We start from the raw sequence: 26,763 nt of genomic DNA, 5'->3' as shown, positions 1-26,763 counted from the left end.
ATTAACTCTGTTGTTCAACATATATGTCCAAATACACTACAAAGTGCTTTTTTTGTGGACAGAAAATCATAAAGTCACATTATATTTATGAATTGCAATCTCTCCATGCTTTTGTCCAAATTGTCTGGTTCTGCTGTTGAATATGGCATGTTATGTGTTTTATTGCATCCATTACCAAATTACCCAGTCTACGTTTCGGCTGTCTTAAAGCTGAAAAGAAAGCCTTAACCATCTCTTCCACATCTACATTTATCTACATTAGCAGTCGATATTGATTTGGTCTCTTAAATCACTGGGGAAATATCTTCTCTTACCATTAAACCCATGCAATTAAACCTTTGGATGTTAAACTCCTCTCCTTTTGAAAGTTGATCTATTTTTTGTGGAAGCAAGCTTCCTCATCTTGGGGACGGTTGTTTGTTTTTCTAATTTCAAAGTACTACCAAATAATATTACTCTTGTCTTCAGACCAGCTAATGTATAGTTAATTAAATTTAAAAAAGGAAAATAAAACCCCATCTTGCTTTCATCGACATTAAATTGCTGATTATGAAAAAGGTAATTTCTCTGCGATAAAGGGTATCACTGTGCGCCTTTCTTAAAATCTAATTTTCTAATATTTCATAACCTCATAGTCTGGTTCCAACTAATTTCCATGTTGATAGATTCTCGGCACCCTTTTCAAGCATAATGAAAAAATCTAATTCATTATCTCACTAAGCAGAGGAACAAGTTTCCAAAACGTAAAAGAATAAAATAAGTTAAAACTAGAATTTACTTCAAAACAAATCCGTCCCATCCCATCTTCTGGCCTCCTGTTTCCTTTCTTCTCCCTTCTTTATGTCCCTTTTCACAAGATGCCTATAAGGGACTCCTGTAATTTTAAATATTTTCTCTGCATTTCTGTTGAGTTTCAAGAATCACTTCACTCAAGGTCATCCAACATAGTTTTTAAGAGACTTCATCTTTCCTGCTGCTAATCATTCAGTGTCAAATACAGTAACCAAATTACTTAAAGAAATACATTATTTTGGATTCTTTAAGATTCTCAGTTTAGTTCAGGCCTTCTTCTTGAATGAGTTCAGACGCTGCTATGGTCCAACAGTAATCTACAAGATTCATCTGATCACTTTTTTGAGTAACAAGTAATCTAACGCATTGCTATTTCAAATCCAGTTGTCAATCTACAGTTACTTATTGAAATCACTTTGCGTTAATGTGTGTTGCAGTTTTCTTTTGTAATTTAATTTTATTTCCTCTACGCATCTTGGGGAGTGACCACCGTTTCTTTGCGACAGTATCAGCAGCGATGGAAACAAACAACGGAGGAAAAAGGGAGATGCACATTTTGTTGCTGGAAAAACTGGGACTATTTTTAGTTTCTGTCGCCAAGTCCGATTATTATAAGCAGCTTTGGGCTTGTTTTTTTTTTAAAGTCGCTTGCAGATTTAATGAGTCGTGGGTTGCGGTTTTTGGCCTTGCAAATAACCAGACATAAAACCCAGAATTTGTCTGACAACCAGTTAGTTTTAGTCAGGCTCTATCCTGTCCATCATTTCCCAGATGATCCATCCCGCTGTGTCTTTGTTAATGTCAAGATAAGATATTACCTCTGAATTATGTCGAGCTTCACTTTGCGCTCCAGAAAACTGCAAAAATCGAGATTAATATTAGCAGCACAATAAACGTGAAAACACCCACGAATGTACGTGTCCGTAAAGTTGTGCAATTAAACAGCATACTTTGTCAACAGAGGTCGTTTGTCATTTGAGTCTTGACATTTTATCATGACTATATAGTCCAGCAAACCAAACTCAAAAAGTGCATCTTATATGCACTTTTTTTGTGCAATTTCTGTGTTTATGGATAGATCAGCCATAAAGTGTCAAACTATTTTTGCCAAATTATAGTTTGCATTTTAAATAAATCTGAACAAGAAATATAAATAAGAAACTGTATTTCTCAGTTGGATGACACCAAAAAAAAATTGTTTTAATAGTTTTAATTTCTTTGACTTCATTCAAACTTTTGGAGAACAGAATATTTTTAGACTGATAGCAGAACTTGCATAATTATCTAGGCTACAATCACACTTGGTTCTGTGGTTCTCCGTGTGTGTGTTTCTTTCCAGGCCACTAAGGAAGTGATAGAGCGGGAGGCTCCTGGGATGTCTCTGGCAATGCTGATGGGATCCCTCAATGTCACACCATTAGGCATGCTTTCCAGGTCCGACAAACACAACAACACAAATGTAGCTTTTAAAGACAAATCCGAAATAGTGACATCAGTCACTGCTTTTCTCCTTCTTGGTGACATTTGAAAATGATATTGCAGCATTAGGATGTTGAAATTGATTACAATAATACAATATTGATGTGCAATTTTTTTCCACATTGACTGAAAATGCAGTTCTGAATCACGTTGTCTCACAATGGTTGTGTGTTCACAGACCTGTTTGCGGTATCCGAGGCAAGACGCTCATCATCAACTTACCAGGAAGTAAGAAAGGCTCCCAGGTAAGAAATGTTAAATATTGTCTGTTGTTTAGATGACACATGTGATTATCCACCAGTTTCAGCATGCATAATTCTCCCCACACCTAAAGTAGACAAATAACAAGTGTTTTATAGTCTGAGCACAAAACTCATAACAAATGTATTATAAGAATGAAAGTTCATTTGTTAAGCTGTGACCTGTTTGTATAGACATTGTTTTTTAATCCGAGCTACATTAATTAATTCATATCTCGATATGCATAAACTGTATATGTGTAAATTTAATTATTTCTGACTTAATGTGAAGTTCTGTTTGCATTTGCCAGAATTTTTTCAATTAATAGATACATTAAATATATTTTCCTTGGGGTTTTTGTTGCTTTGCCTTCTGTCAAAATGATTATCCAAACCATGTGCGTCCACAAGTGTCTCCTCTCTCGCTCCTTTGTTCTCCCTCCTTGCGTTGGTGTCCAACACATCCATCTCTGTCTTGTTACACGGTGGTTTTACTTGATCAGTTTTATTTTCCATTCCATCAGTTACACCCCATTCCTCCCCCATCTGCTGCCATATTAGTGTCTCCCTCGTCAAACCCCAGGTAAACTTAAAGGCCCTGGCAGCTCATTGGCGACTTTTATTATGCTGATCTCTTCTCATAAGGATAACAAGAAAGTCCACTTGAGTTAGGCAGATGAAGCCTATCAATGTCAAACTGTTTATTGTGAATTTTTAGCTTGCAGAAGTCAGAAACAACACAGATTGTGTGAATATTTTAGTAGCTTGGATTTGTGGAACATATCTTATTAAATGAGTATAAACTAGAATAATTTTAACATTGGTTTGGAAAATAATGCGGCAGTAATATAGTTTTTCCATAAAGGTAATAATTTTGAAAAGGAAAACATTGACATGGATTAATACAGTTTCTCCTCTGGTCAATAAATTCAAAGATTAAATGAGTAAAGGATGAAAAATATCTGACTGTCATGCAGGAATAAAATCCAATGATTAGAACTTGTCTTACAAATGTTTGGAAAATATATATCTCTGTTCAAACAAAAAGGACTGAGATACACTGCAATATCTCTTTCAAGTAATAAGGTGGCAATAACATCAAAATCAGGCAGACATTGATGTATTAAAAAAGAAATATCCTCTTACTTGGATTCCTCACAAGTGTTGATTGTGTTCATTTTCAGGACAAAATAGAAACAGTCTGATTTGTGCTAAAAGAGAATTGTAAAAAGATGCCATTGCTAATTCTAGTGTGGAAACTTTTTTCAAGTGTTAGAAATGCCTCAATTGTTCCAGCTGTTATGGATGCAATGTTTGCTTTATATCTGCTCCAGATCACATTCCACTTATTACAACTAGATGCAAATATGATCAGCGGTACCACAGATTTCCTTTTTTCTTTTTCTTTTTTTTTTTTGCAAGTTCACATGATCCCTCTTAGCTACAAACACAGCAGGTGCAGAAGTGATCAACCAGATTGGAAAAGAACAAAATGAAAGAAAAAACACTCATAAATGTAATAAAATCCGTATTAGGATCGCTTCACAAATTATGATTTTTTATTTTTTTTACTTAAATTGTGGTTATGCAGATTTTAAAAGTCGACAGATTTTTAACGCAGACTCCTCTGGTCTGTGTGAATGTGATGTCATTTGCTCTGGCTGTACTTTACATAAATATGCCTTATAATTACCAAATATTGTTCCCCTAAATTCATGGATGGTGCCACAATATGTAACAACTGCATCACAGCAAAGATACTCTAGTGTGGAGCATTTTGGTGGAGTGAATGAAGATGCAGTTCTCTGCCTTTGGGTGTAGTTTATGAATCAGAAAAAAATACAAACACTGGTTCGGAAACATGTAGCGTTATGAATGTGCACATTACTCTAACACTGCTCTGCATAATAACTAACATTTTATAAATGTATCACCAGTTCAGAGCAGATGACTTTGTAACCTCCCCAAATGTTTCTCCTTTAACCTTGTAGATTTTGAAACGCAATTCAGTCAGATTATTACCTGATTAGGTATGCAACTTATTGTTTGTTTCAATTTAATAAATATTTTTCAACCATTTCTCTCTCTATAGATATATAACCATCTCTCCCTTGCTCTTCAGATCTTCCTACTCTCCCCCATGACCCACTCTGACAACAACACTACTCCTTTTTCTCTTGCACGTTTGTCCATTGGCAGTGTAGCCTGTGACTATGCTCTTTATTGTTCCTGACACTTACTCTCCTTTAGGACAAAGCGGTGAAGAAAAATAAAAATAAACACTCTTGATGTACCTTGAAAATGTTCCTAGGACTCAGTGAAAACTCAAATTCGGAGAGAAGAAATATCTCCAGGCTCTCAATATCATCTTTTCTCAACTCACCACCTAGATCTCCAGATCCAGATTAGGCTTTAAACACATTATGATTAGCCATTAGCAGTCTTCAAGGATGTTGTTGCTCTTCTTTGTGTTTGAACATTTTTGTATGTCTATTTGGGTTTCTACAGCTTCTGGAAACAGTCTAAATGCTTAAAAAAGGCACCCAGCCATTTTTGGCAACAAGTTAATATTCTTTGGTGTCTGGAAAAATGAACAGTTTTAAAAATCTTGCGAACGTAATGGCACTGCCTCTCACCTATTAACCCCAGCGGAGCCTACCCCATCACTTAGCAACCCAATGGCGTTTTGTTGTTGACTTACCTTCCAGAAACCACTTGCTGCATTCTTGTTGGTTGTGCAGGAGGCTCCAATTCTGCTTGTCAAAGTTGTACAGCTGTATATTTCCACATTTGTTTCCAGTCAGTTAACTCAACAGGAGTTGATGGGCGTGGCCAGTGGCATTTTATTTGGATTGAAAGTGACAGGAGGCCCTAAAACAGTTCACTCTGAAAGGAGCTTGAAATAGGCAGAATTGAACAAACTAAAATCTGATCAACTAAGATTTTCGCAAAATATGTAATGAACATGTTTGGTGTTGCTTATAGGCCTATCCTATAACCATTCAAAAAAGCACAATGGGTAAACCTTAATACAAAGAAATGTGTGCAAAGGTTTCCTAGCAGACATTACACTACATTATTACTGAGATAAACCGTTTTGTTTTTGTTTTTTGTTACACTTTGTTGTCCAATAGTCTGCCTTAAACATGCAGACAGGAGGAAAATGCTGTTCCACTCATGCATCAATGTCAGTGTGGGTATGTGGAATTTCCTCAAATCAAGGTTAATCCTGCCAGATTCGGTCCATTTTAGATAACAACAGATTGTGGAGTGGAAAGCTTGCAACGAAAGCCCGTTGGCAGCCAGTGTAAAGTGTGTGATGGATAAATAATGTATCCACTCAATGCTTAAAATACACAGAGCAATAAATAATTTCACAGATTAGCTCTTGTCTTGAGAGTGAGGAGAATAGAGCGTTTAGCACTGCCGAGAAGCCCACAGGCACACTGACACAGAGAGGAAAACAGAGCTGGAAAGACATGGAAAAGAGAAGCACTTTAGAGATTTGGCCTCTAGTCGGCACTGTGACGAGCTGGGGTTTCACAGAAAAGCAAACAGCAATCTCCCTGTAAATTCCCACACTGCCTGTCATCTCTCTCCTCAGATTTACATTGATACAAGTATGATTTTTATGGCATGAAATGTAATTCTTTATCTGTCTTGGATTTGTATTTTAGTTTTATACAGAGGAAGTGTTCTGGCAGCTCAACAATATGACACATAGCACTATTTCTGTTCAAAGCCAGTTTTCAGGGAATATTTTTTATCATTAGAAAGAAAGATACTACATATTCAAATAGTTGTTGGGTTTGAAATGTATGCAAAAAAATGTCTGAACTTTCATTATGTTTCTACTGTTGTTATTTTCAAGAAGAGCTACAAACAAGTGTGTTTAATATCAATCCGCCGCAGGAATGCTTTCAGTTCATCCTCCCAGCGCTGCCGCACGCCATCGACCTCCTTCGGGACGCGGTGGTGAAGGTAAAAGAGGTGGTAGACGAGCTGGAGGACTTGCCTTCGCCACCGCCACCCCTTTCACCGCCTCCCAACAGTTCGCCGCGCCGCCAGACAGAAGACAAAGGTGTGCAGTGCGAGGAGGAGGATGAGGAGAAGAAGGACAGCGGGGTGGCATCCACTGAGGACAGCTCCTCCTCCCACATCACTTCTGCATCCATCACTGCCAAGGTACCGGGACAGATGAGAAGGGAGGATTGTTCACTTTATTTCGTTGTCGTGAAGCTTGATTGCATCCAGTTTAAGCAATTGTTTTCGACATCTTCGCACATCATTCATGCAAAGCATCGTGTTAAAAGTCCCTGGTGTGTCACTATACATCACTCATTGCCAATTAATGTAAACCATGTAAAAGACTACTTCTACATGAATTTGTGTGCGTACAGCTTTTTTATCTGTATCAAGTGCATTATGTCATCATGTCATTTCCTAATCCTGAGTTGTATAACTTCCTGTTGGACAGTAAACTCTATGCCAGAATGGATTAGCATCCCGGTGCTTTGGTTTAACCTTACATAAGATACACCTGACGGCTGAAGTCTGCAAATTTTCCACACAACTCCATTCTGAGAGAGCATGTCTCCATTCCCATCCTCCTGTCCTGTCCTGTCTGCAGCATGGACTCTTCTTAATGGCTGTGTTGTCAGGGTAACATCCCACCTCATTGTCCAGTCACAGATGCATTTTGGTAAGACTTCACCATGCAAAAATCTCACCCATTGTTAACAACACTTTTCATCAATATGTCCTAAGTGTGAGAAGATTGTGTTTTCATCTTCATCAGCACAGACTGACAGTTTCCTCTTAGAAATACTAAAGAATTGTGGCTCGTTTACGCGTCTATGCCCAAATTTAGGGATTATATGTGCAGCTATGAGATAAAATTAGTTTTTTTTTCTGAAAAAATGTTCACATATTGATTCCTAATCTTATTATTGTATCTTTCTTTTAACTTGAACAATAAAATGTGCTTTACTAAGTAAGCACGTCAACATAAATTTGTTTTTCTGAGGATTAAGTTGGGACACCCTCTTAATCTCGCTGTTAATGAATTACATTTTGGGGAGACTTACTTACAGTCCTTAAAATAACTTCTGTAAGCATGTTATGATTGATAAATGCTAAGGGAGTTTTATTTGGAACTATGCGCTATAGTCATATAAAATCAACACAAAAGTTGTGGCACCAAAGTTAGTCTGTGTAAGAGATTACATAGCCTTTGTGTTGTGTTTAGATGACTGTGTCTGCATATATGTTTGATCTCAGATCCCAGACTCCATCATCTCGCGGGGTGTGCAGGTGTTACCCAGGGACGCAGCCTCCCTTAGTACCACGCCCTCCGAGTCGCCTCGCGCCCAGGCAACCTCCCGCCTCTCTACTGCTTCCTGTCCCACACCCAAAGTGAGTGGACACTCTGACACAAACAAGCACACTAACCTCAAATATACACACGTCACTATCAGGTGTGTGTTCATCGGAACATCAAAGATTGATTTCTTCTGTTAAGTTCTGACATCTTATATTTTTTTAAATTTACTTTCTTTTACTTGTCTTCTTTCTCTATTTTTACCATGAGCTTCCCTTTCAACATTTGCTTTTTTCAACAGGCCATTGTTTGATTCAGATCATTTTTGCAATATTTATTTCATTGGGTAATAGTCAATTAATTTTTGTTTTTATGGAATGTACATCCTCTTAGATGCTTTACTTGCTTTGAGTTGTCCTGGGAATCAGTTAAATGCAGGCTAACTGTCACAATTTCTTCACATTGCAAAGGTGAGAACAGGAGAACTGTAATAGTAAATGACAAACTTGTAAATCTGTGGCATTTTGGCTTCCTATTCTCAGATCGGAGAATCTGATACATTGTGAATCAGCACAATAAATGCATCATACTTTAAAATAATATTTCAATGGCACTTTATATTAATTTCAATGAAAATGTTTTGCTTCACTACACAAATATTCAAAACAATTCCTGAAATTTTCAGTTTTCTATTTCTTCCCATCTTCACATTAGACCAAATTTAGATTTAGTAGCAGTAAAGTGAATTTTAAAAAAAAGTTTGTTCCAATAACATTTAGTAAACCCTTGACAATTCCTAATTTCTAAAAAGTGTTGCTGTTTTTTTTTCTCATCCTGCTTTTCTTTTTCTTTTTTTTTAGATGATTGGGGTTTCTAAGAGCTTTTAATTTGAAATCCATGACTTCCTGTCTCCAAAATTTAGCCATTGTTTGTACATTGTAATATAGCATTGTGAATGAGCTCAGTGGTTTCACGTCTTTTACTTTTCTATTTAACCCGTCAGTCCTTTACAAAGTACCGGTCAGCCCTTGTGACACAAATTTCATTGGCTGTCACATCACTCCACTGGTTTTGGCAAAACGTCAGTCTTTGATGTGCTGAGATGGCAGTATTTTCCAAAAATAAATTGTCAAACTTTTCTTTTAACTCCAGCCAGAAATGAAGAGTCTCAGTCATAACAGCCTCTGAGCTTGCACATCAACACAAACTTTTTCCAGCTTAAAAAAACCTTTACTGGTTTAAGTCTAAGCCAAAATAAAACTGTTTTCTAAAATTCAGTTAGTTCTTAACTTAGTTTGAAGCCAAGCATTTGCATTGATATCTACCTTAAGTAAGAAGCCATTTCTCAAATGGAATAACAGTGATGGTAAAAAAAAAAAAAAAATCCCTTCTTTTTGTTTACTGCTCAGATTTGTTTATCATGTTATTTATTACCATTTTTTTTCTAATGCTGGCTTTTGTTATTCTTTAACTTTTTCACTGGATCAGGATAATCTTCTTTTCGCATGATTGTTGTATTTTGTTTTATCTTACTTGAGTTTACATGCTTTTCCTTTTGCTGTCTAAACAGTGACAGACAGTTACACCTCATAACAGCTCGCACATGACACACATGTATACTGCAAAGTTTAGTGTCTCCTCCTGAAATGTGTTCAGGCTGTTTATATGTAAAAACTTGTTGTTGATTCTGTTGGTCCTTATTTTTATTTATTCGTGGAGACAGCAGGCAGTGAATTTTATGCCCAAAAACATCTTTTGTAAAATATCGCAGTATCTTCTGCCTGTTGTCTCTCAGAAAGGATACTTAAATATTGCTATATATGTTCCTGACATCCTGTAGTTGTCATGATGTTAATTAACAGCACATTGGTTCTCTTGAACAGAACTGGAAGAGACTGCGGTGTAAAATGTCCAAGTATCCTGTCTTGCTTTATCTGATCTCTCCTACAGGTTTTAAAAAATATCAAATGGCATCAGTTCTCTTCTTCCCTCTCTGACTCTTCTTCCTGCTCTCTTTTACTTCATCTCTCAGTGTCAACTCTCCACGTGCCTCTCGGACAGCAGGCAGGTGTCATGGAAATGGAGGATGGGGTTGCCATGGGAACTAAGAGAGGGATGGGATTTTAGAGACAGAGGAAATGAGAAATGAGAAAGGGGGAGCAAGTGAGTGCATAGATAGGTCACGCAGCATGGGGAGCCTCCTACATTGTCTCGTTTAGGTGCCTATAGGGTTGTGAAAGGTCAAAGACGATAAACCACCACAATGTGTTATTCAAGAAGTCTGATTGAAAAGTTGCCTGTTGGTGTGAACAGAGGTGAAAGTAGGATAAATACTGATTAAATCTTGTTGCCTTCTTAATGTTATCATCAGGATATAATGAAAATCTGCAGATTTTAGGTTTGGGTTATATATTTAAATCTTAGATACTCCTGATTGAATCTTTACGTTTGAATCCGGTGTATAAAGAAGATTAATTTAACATAAAGGAAAAATTAAAAATGGGGAATGATGTTCAGTTTCCATTAGGTGTGTAGGAAACCATGCAAAAAGACAGAAAAGAGGCATTTTGCCTTCAACATTTTTTTTTATTTCTACTTAAATTTAGCTAATTTTAGAGATGCTTCTAACTAGGGGTGGGGAATGCCCAAATTCAGCATTTTCCAGACAAAACATAAGTTTGAAGTCAGATTGAAATAACATGAATTGTAAAGATGGAATCTATGGTTTCAAGAAATGTAATTTTATGGATAAGTAACTCGCAACAAGGCTCTCTACTGCTCACAGCTGCCATAGCTTAACTTGAAACTACATTGATTGATTTTAACGCAGAACTATTGAGTTCTTTTATTGCTCATGCATTTGTTTGACTTCATTGCAATCGCACTAGATTTGTTTATTCAGGTCCAGGCGTTGGTTTTTGGTTGATAATTTGGTCTGTCGTACTTTTCAAAAAGTGCAAGTGAAATTCCAGCTTCCAGGACTGCTTGTTTGTTTTCTCAAATTGTCAGTTTCCGGCTGCTAGTTTTATTCGTGCTTGTTGTGATCAGAGCCTGTTCCAATGATCCAGCAAAAGAGCTTCAAACTCAGCTGTGTTGTTTTGACCAGTTGAGAATGTAGCTGTAAATAAATGGAAAGAGGGGAGTTTTAATACTTCTGCTAGCATCAGTGGTGCATTGAGGCTTTTGCTCCCCCCTTTCTGACTGCCAACATATCTGTTTGGTGAAGCCTTTTTCTGTCAGCAAGCAAGGCCAGAGTTTGTGATTTACATGAGTGTCTGGGCAAATGTTTTTGTTCATAGTGAGACGTAATCTGGTATTGATGTCTCATGAAGGTATACGTATTTGCTTTCCTGATACAAACTGTTTCCTGGCGACAAGCTGCCATATGTAGTTAAAAATTTCCACTTTGCAGTCAGCTGCAGATGGTGTGTGCACATTGTCCCCGGAGCGAGAGGCAAAATGGCTCTATTCACTGATGTATTTTAATGTCACTGAGGTTTTGCTGTTTGATAGCAGGGTATAAGCAATGCTTTGTAGCCTTCAGGAGGAAAGAGTGGTATAAGATTTCAATCCTACACTTAGCTGCTGCTGCTGCTGCTGCTATCTTTACACAATGTTTCATGGGTTAAACGAACTCAGCAGTTTATTCTGTCCATGATTAAAGCCTGTGTTTGTTCACATGGAAGAAAGAAGAGCACAGAATTGACAACTGATGTCTAACCCTGCCTGTCTGTTTGCACAGTATAACTGGGAATGCATGCACACATATACACCCACACACAACAAATTTGCACTCAGAATCATCCTTAAGGGAGAAAACGTGTCTCCATCTGACATGCAGTACAGAGAAACCCAACAAATGCAGACCACAAACTGAGCAACTCTGCAGCCATTCATTCTTCCTAATTTTCTCTGATGGCCACACGTCTCCTGATTCATGCACACTCAGACAGATGCAAGCAGGAGCGCACGCATAGGCAGGATTTAGGGAGTCGCTGCACCCTTACACTGCTGTGAGCATTTAGTACGGTTATGTAATATAGAGTTTGGATTAATGAAGCATATGGGAGATGGGACTCTGACTCGGAAGATAGCTGACAGTCTATGTATATGTGGCGTTCAGGTTGTACCTCCTGTTTTAATAAGAGCAAAATGTTGGACCTTATTTTGCACGAATGCTGTTTAAGTTTATCTTGTGGTTGAAAAATGTTACGTATTTTGTTATCCTTTTTCTGTGAATCGTGTAACACATGTGCTGTGTGGTAAGTTGGATTTTGGATGAACTTAAGGTTTTAAGCTAAACAAAAGATACTCACCAGAAACTGTTCTGGTCTGTTATTGAAACCAGAAAACAAACGAGGCTTTTGTCAAATCTGAAAGTTTTCAGAAAATAATTTTTGTAAACAGTGATGCGTTGGTTATCAGTTTCAAGGTATACCCTGAGTTTACAAAACTCAGGGTATTTTCCATCATGACCAATCATCTTTCTTGCTTTGAAGAACTTACTCATGAAAAAACATTTTTCTCGAAACATTTTGGTGTTTTCTCCTTGGAAAGTTTGGCCAGAAGTTTGAGAAAACTTATCTAGATGGATTATTGATCTTATGCTGCTGATAAAGAGTATCACAGTAAACTGAGTTTGACAGCATTCTGAACAACTGAGGTTGCATGTTGGTCTACGTCACGTTTGTCTGGGACAAGGATGAAAAATAACTCGTACTGTTTGGCTCAGGCCCACTCTGCACACAGATCACAGAATCATCGCTTCCAAATAAATGGTGACAGAGGATCATTGACACAGTGAGGTGATCTGACAGATGGAGATGAATGATTTATACCCTGACTGTTAGCGAAAGCACTCCTACAACGTCAGCGCAGCCGGCTGTGGTGTGACAGATCTGTGGTCTTGAAGCCAGCATGGGAGGTTTCTGTCTTTCTCTGTCTTTCTGCTTGAGGAAATGGATGATAGCTGTGGCCTTTAAGTTCTCTTCAAGTTGAGGTCCATTCTGTCCCTCAGACGGAATTAATTTTACATCTTTGTAGACAATTGGTAAAATATAAGTTGATGTTTCGCAGCCAAAAGAAACAAAAGTCTTAAATGTAGTCACAGGGCAGGCAGATGTGATCCAAATCTGCCTTTCTGGGCCCTTAAGCTACATATGTCAATATTTTTATGGCAGTCTGAACAGCCCAATTACAATATTTTCACCTCCCAAATATTGGATCTATGCCACTTCTATATGTGGTACTAATTCGGAGACATATCTGATTGTTTTCAAAGCGTCTGCAATCTGAACAATCATGTCTGCTGTGTGACCTCAAAGTTCTTCTTCTGTCCTTGCGGGTCTCTTTGGGACGCAAACAGTCCACAGAAGCCTCATTGTGGTCGAGTTTAATTAATCTGATTTCAGCATAATTGGAATTAAGCATCAACACCTGCTGAGTGAATGTAGCTATAAGCTCTGATATGCAGTTTCTGGTAGACATATTTTACATGGTTATTGTGGACATGAAAATAATATTGATGTTGGACTATTAATGTCACATCACAGCATGCAATTTATTGATTGAGTTGATCTATTCTTGACTGATCTCAATGTTAAGATAACAATGCATGGATAAGTGGCCATTTTCTCTTGTAAGAGAGCTGACTGACTTTTCATAACATGAAAGGCTTCACATGTTATCAGTCTAATACCAGAAATAAATAAATTATGAATAAATTGATAAAATCTCTCACTCAAGTTGAGGCTAAATGATACGGCGCTCTGCTCTTTCCCATTTGGGTGGAAGTCTTCTTGTATGGGAGCCTCGGCACACAGTGTGCATACTGATTTACCTCAGGTTTTATGTTCACACTGATGTATTTCAGTGATTCTTGATAAGTGGGACAAAACTGGTCAACATTTTCCCCAAAAAATTTTTACTTATTCCTCAAGCTTATGTATTCAGATATGTATTTGACATGCAGACTCCCAGTTGCAATTTTTTTTGAAAATTACATTCCCAATGTAATTTTCAATGTAGTTTTGTCAATTGTCAACACCAACTGACAAAAATTATTTTTTAATGATCCTGCTAGTGATATTTTTACAGACTCAGTTTTACAGACAAACGCTTCTCAAGAAACAAAAGAAATATTATTTAAAACAAAAAACAACATAAAGTTGAGATAGAACTGAAGGTGGTGACAAACTAGTGAGTAAAAAGAAATACTTGACACATGCAATAATGCCATTTATGAAAAGTACATTCAAATGAATTAACGGCGCACATTTAAGAGAAATTTGTCAACAATATCACCTTTATAATTATTTATTTGAATAATTATACTTAATTGTCTTAATGTATTATCTTATTATTCCTTTAATTATTTTAAACTATTATAATGTATTGAGTTCTGCTCCAGGACAAGGAATTTTAAAGACACCATCCACCTACTGCAGTGTTTAAAATAAAAAATTTTCAGCAAATACCAGGAAAACATACATTGCTGTGCTCACATGGCTCAGGTTAGTTTAGTCATGTTTTTGAAAAAAAATTATTTTGTGTATATTTTATTCAAATTTTGCGCTTTATCTATAGGACCTGTTTTGTCCCTCTTTTCAGGAATCACTGATTTAATGTAAACCACAGGCTTGGAGCAGACGGGTCTCCAAAGAACACACTGTGACACTGGCTCTGTATGCTGCAGTGCACAAGTAACGCACAGTGTTGCTGCATTTTTTTTTTTTTTGCACTAGGAGCTTTACTGCTCAGCAGAAACAACAGATAAGACTTGTTATATGACTTTGCCGTCTCCCGAAATTATTCAAGTTTGGTTTGAACCTGACAGTATCGACTGCAGATTGATTGCCGAGGTATGTCTGTGTCTCCTACACTCGGGCAGCTTCCAGATACCTGTTATTGTCCTCCTCCAGTGCAGTAAAAATGCTCATAAAAATGACTTCTCCTCTCCACGCCTGCTGGAGGTGTGGAGAATTTATGATGGAGAGAGTAAGGAAAAACGAGGGCCTGAAGGAAGAGAAGTGTGGGAGAGAGTGAAGAGAGCGCGAAAGAGACAAGGGAGCTAATGAGTTTGAGAAGACAAGGGACCGGGAGGGAGTGGGAGGTGGGGAAAGGGTGATGAAACTGCAAAGAGGGACTGTGTGACTAGCCAAGCCTGTGCTGCATGATTTGTCTCTCTGTTTGCTTTTTGTCCATCGGCATCTGTATGTCCAACTTTCAGGAGTTGTGCCTTAGTCTTGGTCTCAGATCAAGTCACATAGAACTATAAAAGTAGCATAAATGAGGATGGAAGTTGTGAGGGGGGGAAAAAATTACATTTTCCCTGACAGAAATGCTCATGGGAAATGCACAGAGAGCCACAAACACAGACTTCAGTCAGTCATGCGTGGATGTTTTTGTGTACAGCACCGCATGTGCAGCCACCGCCGCCATCCCTTATTCTTCCTCTCCCCTTCTTCATTTCAGCTGTTTTGTTCCCTCGCTGCTCTCCTGCTCTCTCGTGCATCCTTTCCAGTCCAGCCTTTCCTTGTTCTCCCTCGCTCTCTGCTCAGTCTTCCTCACCCTCGCGACTCTCTCACAGTTACCGAGTGTGTGAAATTGCGCGTATGTGTGTTTGCGTGTGCATGTGACGAGGAGCTTCATTCTGTTTCGATTCCAGGCAGAGGATGGTAAGTAATGTCGTTCCTTCTGCATATCAGAGAGAATGTTTACAGGCTTCTGTTTGTGTGTTTATTGAGTGAATGATTTAGTGTTCTTAACTGAATGGATATGGGCCTGGATGCATGGAGTGTATATTTAGTGAAATCTAATTTGTACATGCTCCTGTTGAGCCCAAAGCAGCTACACTGTCAGGCCACAGAAGGGGTTAGAAGGTAAGAGGCTCAGTTTTGGAGCAATGAGGTTGTCGACAAGCTTAAAAGTATCAGTGGGCTGCAGAGTCATGAAGAGAAGGAAGTTGCTGTTGTGCTCCTGCAGTGTTGGAAAGTGGCAGACATGGTTACATAAAACGGCAGGACGAGGAGTGAGGATATGGAAGGCAACATCTCACAGAGCTCAACTCTAGTCAGTGTTAAAGCTGAGCAATCTACTCAACCTTATAAAAGGTAACAAAAAACAACTCTTGTTCTTGATTTTTGTCCCTTGAGGTGTTTGAAGCACTGACACCTCTAAGCTCAGTTGCAGCACAACTGTACATGGAAAAGAGGGCAGTATGGATGAGGGTAAAAAACGGATGGACGGCTACAGTGATCAGTATTTATTCTTTTCAGTGCCAGTTTTCAGACAAATTCTGTGTTTGAAGATGCAGAGTGTAACGTGCATGTTCAGATTTCACATCACTTTAGCGATTAGGGTTTGTCGAGGGCACGATCTTAACATAATTTCCTTTCTGCTCATGTACAGTCACTGTTATGCAGTGGTAAATATTTAAAAAAAATAATGAAAATGCAGCCAAATGCTGTTGAAATTGTTTTAAATATTTTTGCAAAAAGGCCAACCCGAATCATTGCGACAAAGCATTACCTTCCTTACAGATTGCTTCTGTTTTAACTTTTACATCACATTTGAATGTTACAAATTTTATATTTGACAAAATACTAAATGCTTTGAATCATTGTTATCCTGCTTAACTTAGGCTTTAGGTCACAAACTGACGGTGGCAATTCTAATCCAGGGTTTTCCAGTCGAGTGCAGAATTAACGGTCTCATCTATTAAATTAAGACGTGTAGGTCCTTCTGCAGTAAAGCAGCCCCAGACCATCAAACTACTGTCCACTATGTTTGACTGAAGCTTGGTGTTCTTCAGAAATGCTGAGTAAATTTAAAATCAAACACATCTTCCAAAATGTTGCAGTTTTGTCTCTCAAGTAAACTGGACCTTTTATCTTGAGGAACATCAAGGCCTGTACTCTCTAAGAAGACTAAAACACTTTTGTTTATTTTTCATTCTTAGTTCTCAAATTCAAAGATTTTTCTTAGATTTTACCTTGTAAAGCTAAAGTTTGAAGTCACAAAGCATGTTAAGCCTTCAGATAACTCCTGAAGTGAAAATAGTGATGAGCCTTTTAGTGAGCCAAAGAAGAGAAGACGGCAGGAAAACTGAAGGAGGGATACTTTCTGACAAAAGATAGTTGTAAAAGTAGCAACATTGCAAGAAGCCGGAACAAATCACACTAGCGATAAGGATGTAAGTAAGGCACATCAAACATTTTGATGCCGTCATTACACTTTTTTTTACCAGTCTTGATTCAAAGATCAATTATTTTTCTCTCAATTTATTACTGGAGGCCTATTTGTTTTCTTATGTCTTATTTTACTTCCTATATCAACCGACCACAGCATCACAACCGTCAATAGGGTCAACCACACCTTCTCACTAATATAGAAATATTTTCCACTTCTATGCTCAGTTACTTTCAGCAGCTGCTTGAATTACTCTTAAACTAAGATTCCTTCACATGAGTTTTTAGACTAAAACGTAAGCATTCAGGGAAGATTTTGAGAAAACAGACCCAGGATGTTTTTTAGCAAACATGAAATTTGCCTTTAGTTTCTTTTTTATCACTGAAACCTGCCATGCTGTAGATTTTGCTCCATGTGCTTTTGTAACCTCATTGAAAATATCATTTTTGTTGACCAGCCTTTCTTGCGAAGGTTGGAAAATATTCATCCAGCAGCTACATTTTGGCTTTTATCTTTGTCTGATATATTTCTTTCCATTTTATCTAAAACATTTTAATTTACAAAAACAGAAGAAAACTTTAGAGCGCAAATAATGTATGTATATATATTCATGCTCTTTTGTCACAGTGTGTTTAGTTTTTCTCACTGTAACTTTGCAACAGAGAGTTGAAGACAGTTGAAAAATATAATTTTCAGACCAGAGGGTCTCCTGGGTGTTTTAGGGGCAAAGAACTTAAAAATAAATGCCAATTGCATCATCAGCTAAAGCAACCTTTACATAGCCTAAAGGAAGCTGTTAGGTATCCTGTTAACAAAAAGCAACCGACAAGTTATAAGAAATAGAAGGATAAGGGATACGTAATTGTATATTTTAATGCAAAATCTAATTTATTGGTTTTAATTTGTATTTTGGGTTTTTTTTATATATATAAAACTGAATGAATTACCCAGTAAGATGTGAGATGTATGCTTGAAGACACTAGATGAAAGTAGCTACATCCAGAAGTTGTTTCTTCCTTATTTTGCCTTGCAGTGTATTTTGACCATATGGTTTCAAACTGCTGTGGGCTTCAAGTCATAATAATTTCAGTCCTTTGTGTTTGTCCATGTGTGCAGGAAACATTCTGGTTTTGTTCTGAAGACTTGTCCCATCAGGTGTTTAAACATAAACCTTCTTCAGCTCACATTCAGTATTTACATGTCAGGATTAGGACTCATCTTTTTAACATTCATGCGTGTGTGTACGTGAAAGTTTGCGTGCACCGCATGTGATATTATATTTGTCTCGACTTACTCACACCCACTGACTCTGAGAGTTTGCCTGGAGGGCAGTGGAGGATGGAACCAGAGCGAGAGAGCTTTGAATAGCAAGACAGACAGAGCGAGAAAGAGAGAGCAACAGTCAGACACAGAAGAGGGGGAAGACAAACGAAAAGCCTTGGGGGGAAAAAAAGGGATTAGACTGTCCAAGCAGCTCTACCGAGCATGCTCACTCACCACGTGGGCAGCAAGGAAGCGGGGGAGACTGGTGAGCAGCAGAACATGTGCCTGTCAAATCAGCTGTGTCAGCTCTCAGTCTCTGCTACATGGGAAATTCACTCATTATTTCAGCTCATTATTTTTCTATATATGTAGACATGGAGGGAGACGTGAGGGGGCTGCGATGAATGAGGCCAGATTAGATGGCTTGTGGTTGTGGTTAACGTCGTCCGAGCTTTTTCAACAGAAATTCTCAATAAGATGTTATCATCTAAAAGTGGTTTGAAATGCATTGTTTCTTTTGATTACTTTAAAGCACAAAAGTGTGATTTGTTTATTTATTTTGTTTTTTTGGACAGCTTCCTGCGAAATGTGCTTTGTAAAAATATACAATTTTAAAGGAAAAATGTTTTCCAAATTCCAAAAACAAAAAAAAATGAATGTTGTAGCAATTCATTTGCATTTTGCAATAGGTTTAAGATTGCATTCATATTTTTTACTGTAGAAAAATTTTGAAATTCAAACATTGTTTTGGCTTCCATTTTCAAATTATATCCTAGTTTGAATTGATTTCTCACTCGAAATCCCAGTAAATCTGAAAATATGTAGCTGCTTTTGCAGGGCCCTGTAATCTATTCTGTTTATTGTTCATCATTATTTTACTGAGAGACACTTTCAACTGTATTTCTCAGTGAATACTGTTCCACTTTCCATGCTGGAAGGTTTCAGACCAACAGCAGTGTCTCTGCCAGCACAGTGTCCCTGTGCTGTTTTTGTTTTGATGTTTTTGGGGGGTTTTCACAAACTAGCACATGGAGAAAAAGCAGAACAGCAGCTGCCTTTGATTCAGTGATGAATTTTCTGAGAAAAAGATAAAAAACAAAGTAACTGTAACTGAGAAACGCAAATAATTTGATCTGCTCTACAATTTAACTGTTCAGTACAACCTAAAATTATTTAACTGGGGCTTCTGTGTAATTGAGACCACCTTATTATTTAATATGTGATGCATAAGCCCTGATCTGTTCATGCCAGGAGACAAAATGAAATGATTTTTGACCTGTGTGATTATCCTGTGTGAAACCTCTGCTGCAGTTGATCTGGTGAAGAATGAATCCCAGTGAGACTCCTACCTGCTGTCCTGACCTTTCTTGTGCTTTCCTGTCCCATCTTGTCCTACCATGTCCACCCTGTCCTTGGCTGCCTTGGCCCATCTACGACAGTCACACAGAGACCCGTGACCGAGACATCCTGAATGACAGAGGGCTCCCCCTGTCAGTCTCTGTGTGCCTCTGTCCCCTGCTCAACCCGGCTTTTGGCTCTGTTAAACCTCTTCTCTTCTCCCCTCCTTTCTCTCTCGCGGCACCAGGCGCGGCTCCCCTCCTGTTCATCCACCCTAAGCATTGCTGAGGTACTCCTGCATGTGTTGTGATGCATCGTAACAGTGGCATCAATCGATGCTTCCTCCTTCTTATGCAGCACCTTCGAATCCCTGTCTCCCTGTTGTTTCTGTCATGTGTTTCTGTGTGTCTGTATCATCCTGCCTGCTGTTCCTCTACATTTTTCTTCTTCTTTTCAGTTATCCCTCTGTGTTTGTGCATTTGTCGTCACCTCGATGTTGTCGTTTCATTGTGGATTTTGTCTTGGAATAAAATGTGACCTCTTTCTGGTGAACATTCTGTTTCTAGCTCTTAACTTGTCTCCATCCTTTCAGACCCAGCCAAATAACTAAACTTTCATCACTTTACATTTGCTTAACTGATCTTTCAACCTCAGCACAGTTGAAAGATGCTTATTTTGTGTGTCTGAATGTAAGTGATATTGCTTGCACAATGTGCAATTCTCTTCCTCTGTTGCACATACAAGGCTTCACATAAACATCAGCACATAAAAGACTGATTAACATCTTTCATAGCTCTAATGTTTGCTTGTTACCTTGGTAATAGTCCAGTGATTCTGGTCTGTAGATGTAATAATAGAGACATGAGCTCAGTTGGAAGGAGTAAAATGGGGAGGATGTTATACATTTATTAAATAATTGTATCTGAGAAAGCTTCAAATAAAAAAAAACACATCTCAAAAGATACCCTGTTTTTATCAAGTTTTCCGAATTCTGCTCGCTTGTCTCCAGGGTGATGGCACTGACAAACCTTTCTTAACGTCAACAGGATAATGTCAATAAATACAGTCATTAGATTCAATTCAGTAGGAAGCAGTTCTACTCAAAGTCCAGTCCAATTTGTGTTTAGTCCAATAATTTCCAACACAAACTTGTTATACAGTCAGATTAAATTAAATTCAACCCAGATCAGTTCAAATGAGCATATAATCCAATTTTGTTGAACTTATAATATTAACCTATCTGAGAAAGTCCAGCTGAGTGAATTGAGTCATTTACTTGGACAGTCAGCCCACGTAGATAAAAACTGGTTGATTTTAAGTACCTTTGCTTATTTTACGTGACAGGACTTAAATGATTGTTAAAATCACTAAGCCTTACTAAAATTGTGATCTTTCCTGCCTGGCATTTTTAATCTCGAGCATAATTTGACTAATATTTTAATAAAACCTGAATTTTTTCATGACTTTATTTCTCCATAGAGATGTCTTTGGCAGTGTCTATTTTAATAATAGATTAGTGTCGATTTCATCGCATACACTGAGTTTTGAGTTTTTTCTCTGCTAGAACTGCTTTAAATCTCCTGAGCCGGTGCGGTTCTGTCGTGTTTTTGGAGATTATAGTGAGATATTTGACTCTGGATTTATATTTGGTCGGACTGAAGAGTCAATGGAACACTGGTGGCTATTTTGTCCTTTTTGTTCAAGCAAAATGACCAGACTGTGGCTGGAAATGTCTGGATAATCAAATGGAACCACTAACTGATCATTTATGTCCGAGTGGGTGTGCATGCCTTTTCTAGCTTAGTATTGTATGCGTGTGGGTGTGTAGTTTGAAGATGAGTGACTATCCTGTGGCTTCCCCCAGGCCTCACGGAGAGAATTCAGGGCTCACCTGGATGAGGTCATCACGCTCAAGTCAAGGTACTCTACCTTGGACCAGGTAAACCCGCTAACCTTCTAGCAACTTCTTAATTACTGGCATGCAGGCTTCCCACAGAGTACCTGACCACCTAACACAAGTGACATGCATTGCCACTCACACACACAGGCAGAGAGGCAGTAAGAGAAAGGGGCTTTTTAATCCCATTGGGCTTCAGTTCAGTATAAAATGTTTCACTGGAGCATTTTATTAATTTTACAGTCTCATGCGATAAAGCAAAAGCATCAAATACACTCAAAAGAGGCCGAGATCACATTGTAAAAGCATTATTTTGCTATGCTACAACTGTGAGATTATATGTGATAGACCTCCACAAAGTATAATTTTACTTGTCTGTAAAATCTCACTGAGATCAAATAGAGAGCAACAGAAACAACAATTGCTCAGGCTTGCCAAAGATTTTCATTTGGGTTTATTTTATCTAAACGATTCCATTGCAGCTCTGTCTATATGTTTAGCATCAGAGTTGTACTGTAAAGTGAATCTCTACCACAGCATTAAGTGTTTCACAGTATCTTAACATATTTGCTTGCAGTAGGGCTCTGTATTTATTTCCATCCATTTTCGCCAGGACAGTATTGCTCCAGAGTCAACAGGTCAATAAGAACTTCTCTGATTAAAGATGTTTTTACCCTGCCTGTCAGTTTAGGTGGACAGTCATGTTGGTCGTTTTGCAGCTTCATCATTCTGTTTTTGTTCACTAATTTTCTCTAGCTGACCTCTGAGGCCTTTGTAGAAGAGTTGCATGTATACTATTATTAAATTTCATGCAGGTAGACTCTATTTTCTATTTCAATAACTTCCAAAGGCAATTTGGGGCAAAGGGTTTCATTTAGGGCCAGCACAGTCCAGGGGGTTAAATACACATTCACACCACATTTTTCAAGTTTAAAAGAAGGAAACAAAAAGCAAAACATATTTTTTTCCTCTTCACAATTCTTGTGTTGGTCTATCACATAAAATATTAATGCAGTAATTTAAATTATATATTTTTAAGTTTCCTCATTATGTAATTGCATATAACTGTAATTTGACTGTACTGTTTTCAACTCCTAAGAATTAAGTGTGAATCTGTTCAAATTTATGACACTGGACTATTACAATTTATAACTAAATTGTTTTAAAAAGTAGTAATACAGCCCATGTACATAGGATGTTGATAAATAGCTAGATAAATGTGTTGTCAAAGATTACATGTTGATTTGATTAAATTTCTGGAGCAAAAACATCTAAAACTTGCTACCCCAATAATTTGATTCAGCTGTAAATGGAATATGTACTGTGGTGAGACACATAGCAACATTGAATTTAGTTATAACTGAGTTGTAAAGTCCACATATCCCATCTTTTCTAATCAACAACAGTTTTCTGAATCATTGCCTCTTTCTCCAGATCTGCACCAGCACTCATTCTTTTTCATTCATCGTCCGTCTGATCTTTTGTAAGGCTTGATTATTGCCTGATGCTGTTTTGTTTGAGTAGGGGGTAGTTTGGTGCCAAATACATGAGATATTTTGTGCTATTATTTTTCTACCTTACAGATTTCTTCTGTGTTGATGTTTTGCCACATTTGAATGTTTCAGCTCATTGAATGAAATTGGATGTCGGGCAAATAAGACCATCTTGAAATTCAAACACACTCTTGACACAGTCATGAATTGCAACCTTACTTTAATACCAATGTTTTAAATAAATCACTCAGATAGAAACTGTCTGGCTAGGTATATAAGGTAAAGTCATTCATCAAAATAGTTACAAAACCATTTCTAAGGCTTTAGGACTGCAGTGAACCACATTAAGATCTGCTAGTCACAAATACAGACAACAGAGAGTATTGGTAAATAGTTGACTTACCAAAATTACTTCATTGACACATCCATGAGTTCTTAAAATAATTGAAATTTATTTTATGCATTGACACACAAAACCTTCACTTTTAAGTTTTTAAAATAACTTAATTTTACATACAGGTTAAATTACAACAACACAAAAAAATAATGGAGGATATGAAGGTTTATGCAGGAGCCACAGAGGAGACCTCTGTCTTTGATGTGGACACTTCTGAGCCGTCATCCACCTCTTTCCCAAAGAGCCGCATGATGCATGTGCGGAACTGTCGGTTCATGAAAACATAGATGACTGGGTTGTAGATGGTGGCACTCTTGGCAAAGTATGCAGGCATGGCAGCGGCTAAAGGGTGGAAGGTATATCCAGGGTTGGCTGCAGCATAGCAAGCAAAAGAGGCGTAAGGTCCCCAACATATACAATAAGCCAAGATCATGACAACAACCATCCTAGATACTTCCTTCTGGGCGTTCTGGGTTGACTCGCATTCCTTCTGCTGCATAGCAATGTCATAAATGGCCAACCACACTGCCAGATAGCACAAGATGATGACAGCCAGAGGAATGATGCAGCATGTAATCATGAGGACAATCATGTAGGACTTGACACCGGGGTCCTCACTTCCACTGAACACATCGGGTCCACAGGAAGTTTTCAGTCCATGAGGCCAGTACCTGCTCCATCCAAAGATGGGAGGAGCACACCACACTGCCGACCAGACCCAGGAGAACATGATCCCAGCTGTGGCCCATTTGGCATCAAACTTGGTATTTCCAAAAGGTTTGCATACAACAATCCATCTCTCCCAAGAGATGATAGTCAGGGACCAAAGAGCAGCAATACCACAAGTCGAGACAATGTAGCCTTCAAAGATGCACATTGGATGTCCCAAAATAAAATATCCAAAAAACTGGTTGTACACGCTGATGGTGCTGGCAAAAACCGTCTCTCCAAGATCTGCAATGGCAAGGTTGACTAAGATCCAGTTCAGGGGATGACGGAGTTTCTTGAACTTTGCTGTGGCTATCAAGACCAGACCATTTGTGAAGACTGATAAGACAACCACAAAACACATCCAGATTGTTGTTATATTGTGAACCCATCGAGGAGCGATGTGGTAATCTGGTCCCTCAAAAGGATCTGGAAGAACAAGTTCTCATCTTAGTCTTCAATAATCATACTACTTACTGGCATGCAGGCAAGGAAATTATTATGTAAATGCAGATTAATTAGTTTGTCTTCAAATCGAAGTGAACTAATAAATCAAATTTCAAACACTTCACTAAAGTTTACTTTGTGCCAGCAAGCATTTGTCTAAATGTCACTGCACAAATTACAGTATATGTCATTCTGCTTACACTGTAGATTGTAAAACTGTACAAACTCATCCACAGAAATTTAACATATTAATTTAATCTCTGATAACACTAACTTTAACCCAAATTGGTTCAAAATGAAAAGCATACCTTTTGTATGATTGCTGTTTGTGAATCGGAAAGTAGAGCCCCTTGTAGTTTCTTCATTGTTCTTCCAGGGAGCAATCGCTTGTTTTCCCCAATCGTCTGCCATCCTGATCTTGGAAAGACGATCTGAGCTGCTTGATCTTCCTCTGGCTTGTAACCTTGTGGGTTTGTGCGGTGCTGATCCTCATACTTTAGCTTATACACCCGCAGTTGTGTATAAGCTACTCTGATGGGATTACGTTATCCCATCAGATAAAGTAATCTGATGGGATTACTTTAAAACCAACTAAAGAAGCGCAACCCCTTCTCCCCCATCCAGAGCGGAACCCTGGCATACGGCCATAGTAGCTTTTACCGTAGGTTTGACAAGCCATGCATCCCTCAAACTCCTCCTTGCTCTCTTCAGAGACCCCTGCCTGGACAAAAGATCTCTGAGACACGTGTAAATATAAGCTCTTCTTGCAGATAATCAGGAAAGCTCAAGGATCTGATTGTGTGTCATCATCTTGTCTGAGAGCTTGCACTAACTGGTCCCCATCTTCAAGACTCTGGATCTGTGTGTTATTCCTACCTCAGATAAAGTTACTTTGAATTACTGATTCAAAACCATGTGAAGAACATCAAAACCCATCCTACTGGACCCACTGCACACCACCAACTCCACTAAAAATTTAAATCAAACAGAAAAAGCCTAGTCAAAGTCTGTAATTAAATCCAGTTTGAACAGTGTGCTAAGACCTTAAAGAGACTATTAGATTTCCGGAGTAATTACTTTTTCCACTGATGGCCAGACTGGTTCAGATAGCTTTGAAAGTAATTTTTCTTTTGTCAATATCAACATTTTATTGATTTTCTGAAACATTTAAGTGTGATGGGGAAAAAAAGAGAAAAGAGAAGAAATCTGTAATTGGGCAAAGACTATTTCATTACACTGTAAGAACTAGAATTAACTGAGGAGGTAAAAAGCATCACGACTACACCTATACTCATTCCTCCTCTCTCCAGACTGGAGCTTTTTTTTTGCATTCAAATTGTGACATTTTACCAGGCCCTCTCCCAATCTGACTCCATGCCCCCTTTTTAGCATTGAGTCCTCAGCTTGATCCCAGGAGGCAGAGGCAACCAAAGCTGACTAAAACACCTTCCCTCTTTCTTCTCACAGTGAATATTAAAAAAAAACCTCTCCTTCTTTTGCATAATTTCTCTGACAGCTTCTCTGTTTTGTGCTGATGTCAGCACCACAGCAGTTGCATCCCATCATTTCACTAAAATCAGTCTTTGCCAGCTGATCATTGAGCTTATCGACCCCCCTCCCTCGGCTGCAGCTCACCCGCTCTCAGCCACGTCTTGCGAGCTTGGGCGCACTCGCTGCTCTGTGTCTGTAGTCATTGCTGCCACTTGCTCCCTGCCACATTGATCTTCCTGACACATCTCCATTATTAGCATATTGCTGTTAGTTAAAGAGTCGAAATTCTGCAACTCAGATCTTTAGATGCACATATAAATAGCACATGCCTCCCAGCGGCAAAAATTGTATTCACATTTTTTGGGCAGGGGCTTAATAAACATATATATCCAGGTTGTTGTTTTTGTGTTTGTGTATTTGAGTATTTGTAACCATTTTTTCATCCTTCATACTCATATAGACTTTTTTTTCCATCTTCACATGGTGGTCTCTCATTAGTAAAGGGGGGGTATTGCAGCTATGGACAGTCCAGACGTCATTGTGGAAATGTTTGACAGTCTAACTATAAAAAATAAAAAGCATACAAATCTGTGTTTGCACTCACATTTCTCATATTCTCCTCACTTCCCCACACATCTACCTGTCCCTCCTTCAGCGCACTCATATCTATTTGCAAACTGTCTTTGCCTATGGCTTACTGATGGTGCTAT

At 38.3% G+C, this 26,763-nt stretch overlaps 2 protein-coding genes across 5 annotated transcripts in view; one reads left to right on the top strand and one right to left on the bottom strand.

Annotated features, from left to right (window-relative positions):
- The window catches only part of gphnb (gephyrin b), an 82,382-nt gene that overhangs the window by 37,959 nt on the left and 17,660 nt on the right, over positions 1–26,763 (top strand). For 3 of the 4 annotated variants that reach the window (XM_055054172.1, XM_055054174.1, XM_055054173.1), the window contains exons 5-10: positions 2,132–2,226; positions 2,450–2,516; positions 6,423–6,695; positions 7,791–7,925; positions 19,868–19,909; positions 21,485–21,559. In XM_055054172.1, coding sequence (XP_054910147.1) covers positions 2,132–2,226; positions 2,450–2,516; positions 6,423–6,695; positions 7,791–7,925; positions 19,868–19,909; positions 21,485–21,559 — 687 coding nt within the window. The remainder of the gene's footprint in view (positions 1–2,131; positions 2,227–2,449; positions 2,517–6,422; positions 6,696–7,790; positions 7,926–19,867; positions 19,910–21,484; positions 21,560–26,763) is intronic. The other variant, XM_055054175.1, reaches the window with a different exon arrangement.
- Positions 22,958–25,019, bottom strand: LOC129375242 (red-sensitive opsin-like). Its single transcript, XM_055054176.1, has 2 exons — positions 24,871–25,019; positions 22,958–24,544 (listed from the first exon to the last, which is right to left on the bottom strand). The coding sequence occupies exons 1-2, from the start codon at positions 24,971–24,973 to the stop codon at positions 23,574–23,576; spliced, it is 1,074 nt and encodes a 357-aa protein (XP_054910151.1). The 5' UTR covers positions 24,974–25,019; the 3' UTR covers positions 22,958–23,573.

This window comes from Poeciliopsis prolifica, unplaced genomic scaffold, assembly GCF_027474105.1.
Source record: "Poeciliopsis prolifica strain line A6 unplaced genomic scaffold, Auburn_PproV2 SCAFFOLD039, whole genome shotgun sequence".
NCBI classification, from domain to species: Eukaryota; Metazoa; Chordata; class Actinopteri; order Cyprinodontiformes; family Poeciliidae; genus Poeciliopsis; species Poeciliopsis prolifica.
Note: the sequence above shows the minus strand (reverse complement) of the source record. Positions and strands in the feature narration are given on the sequence as shown.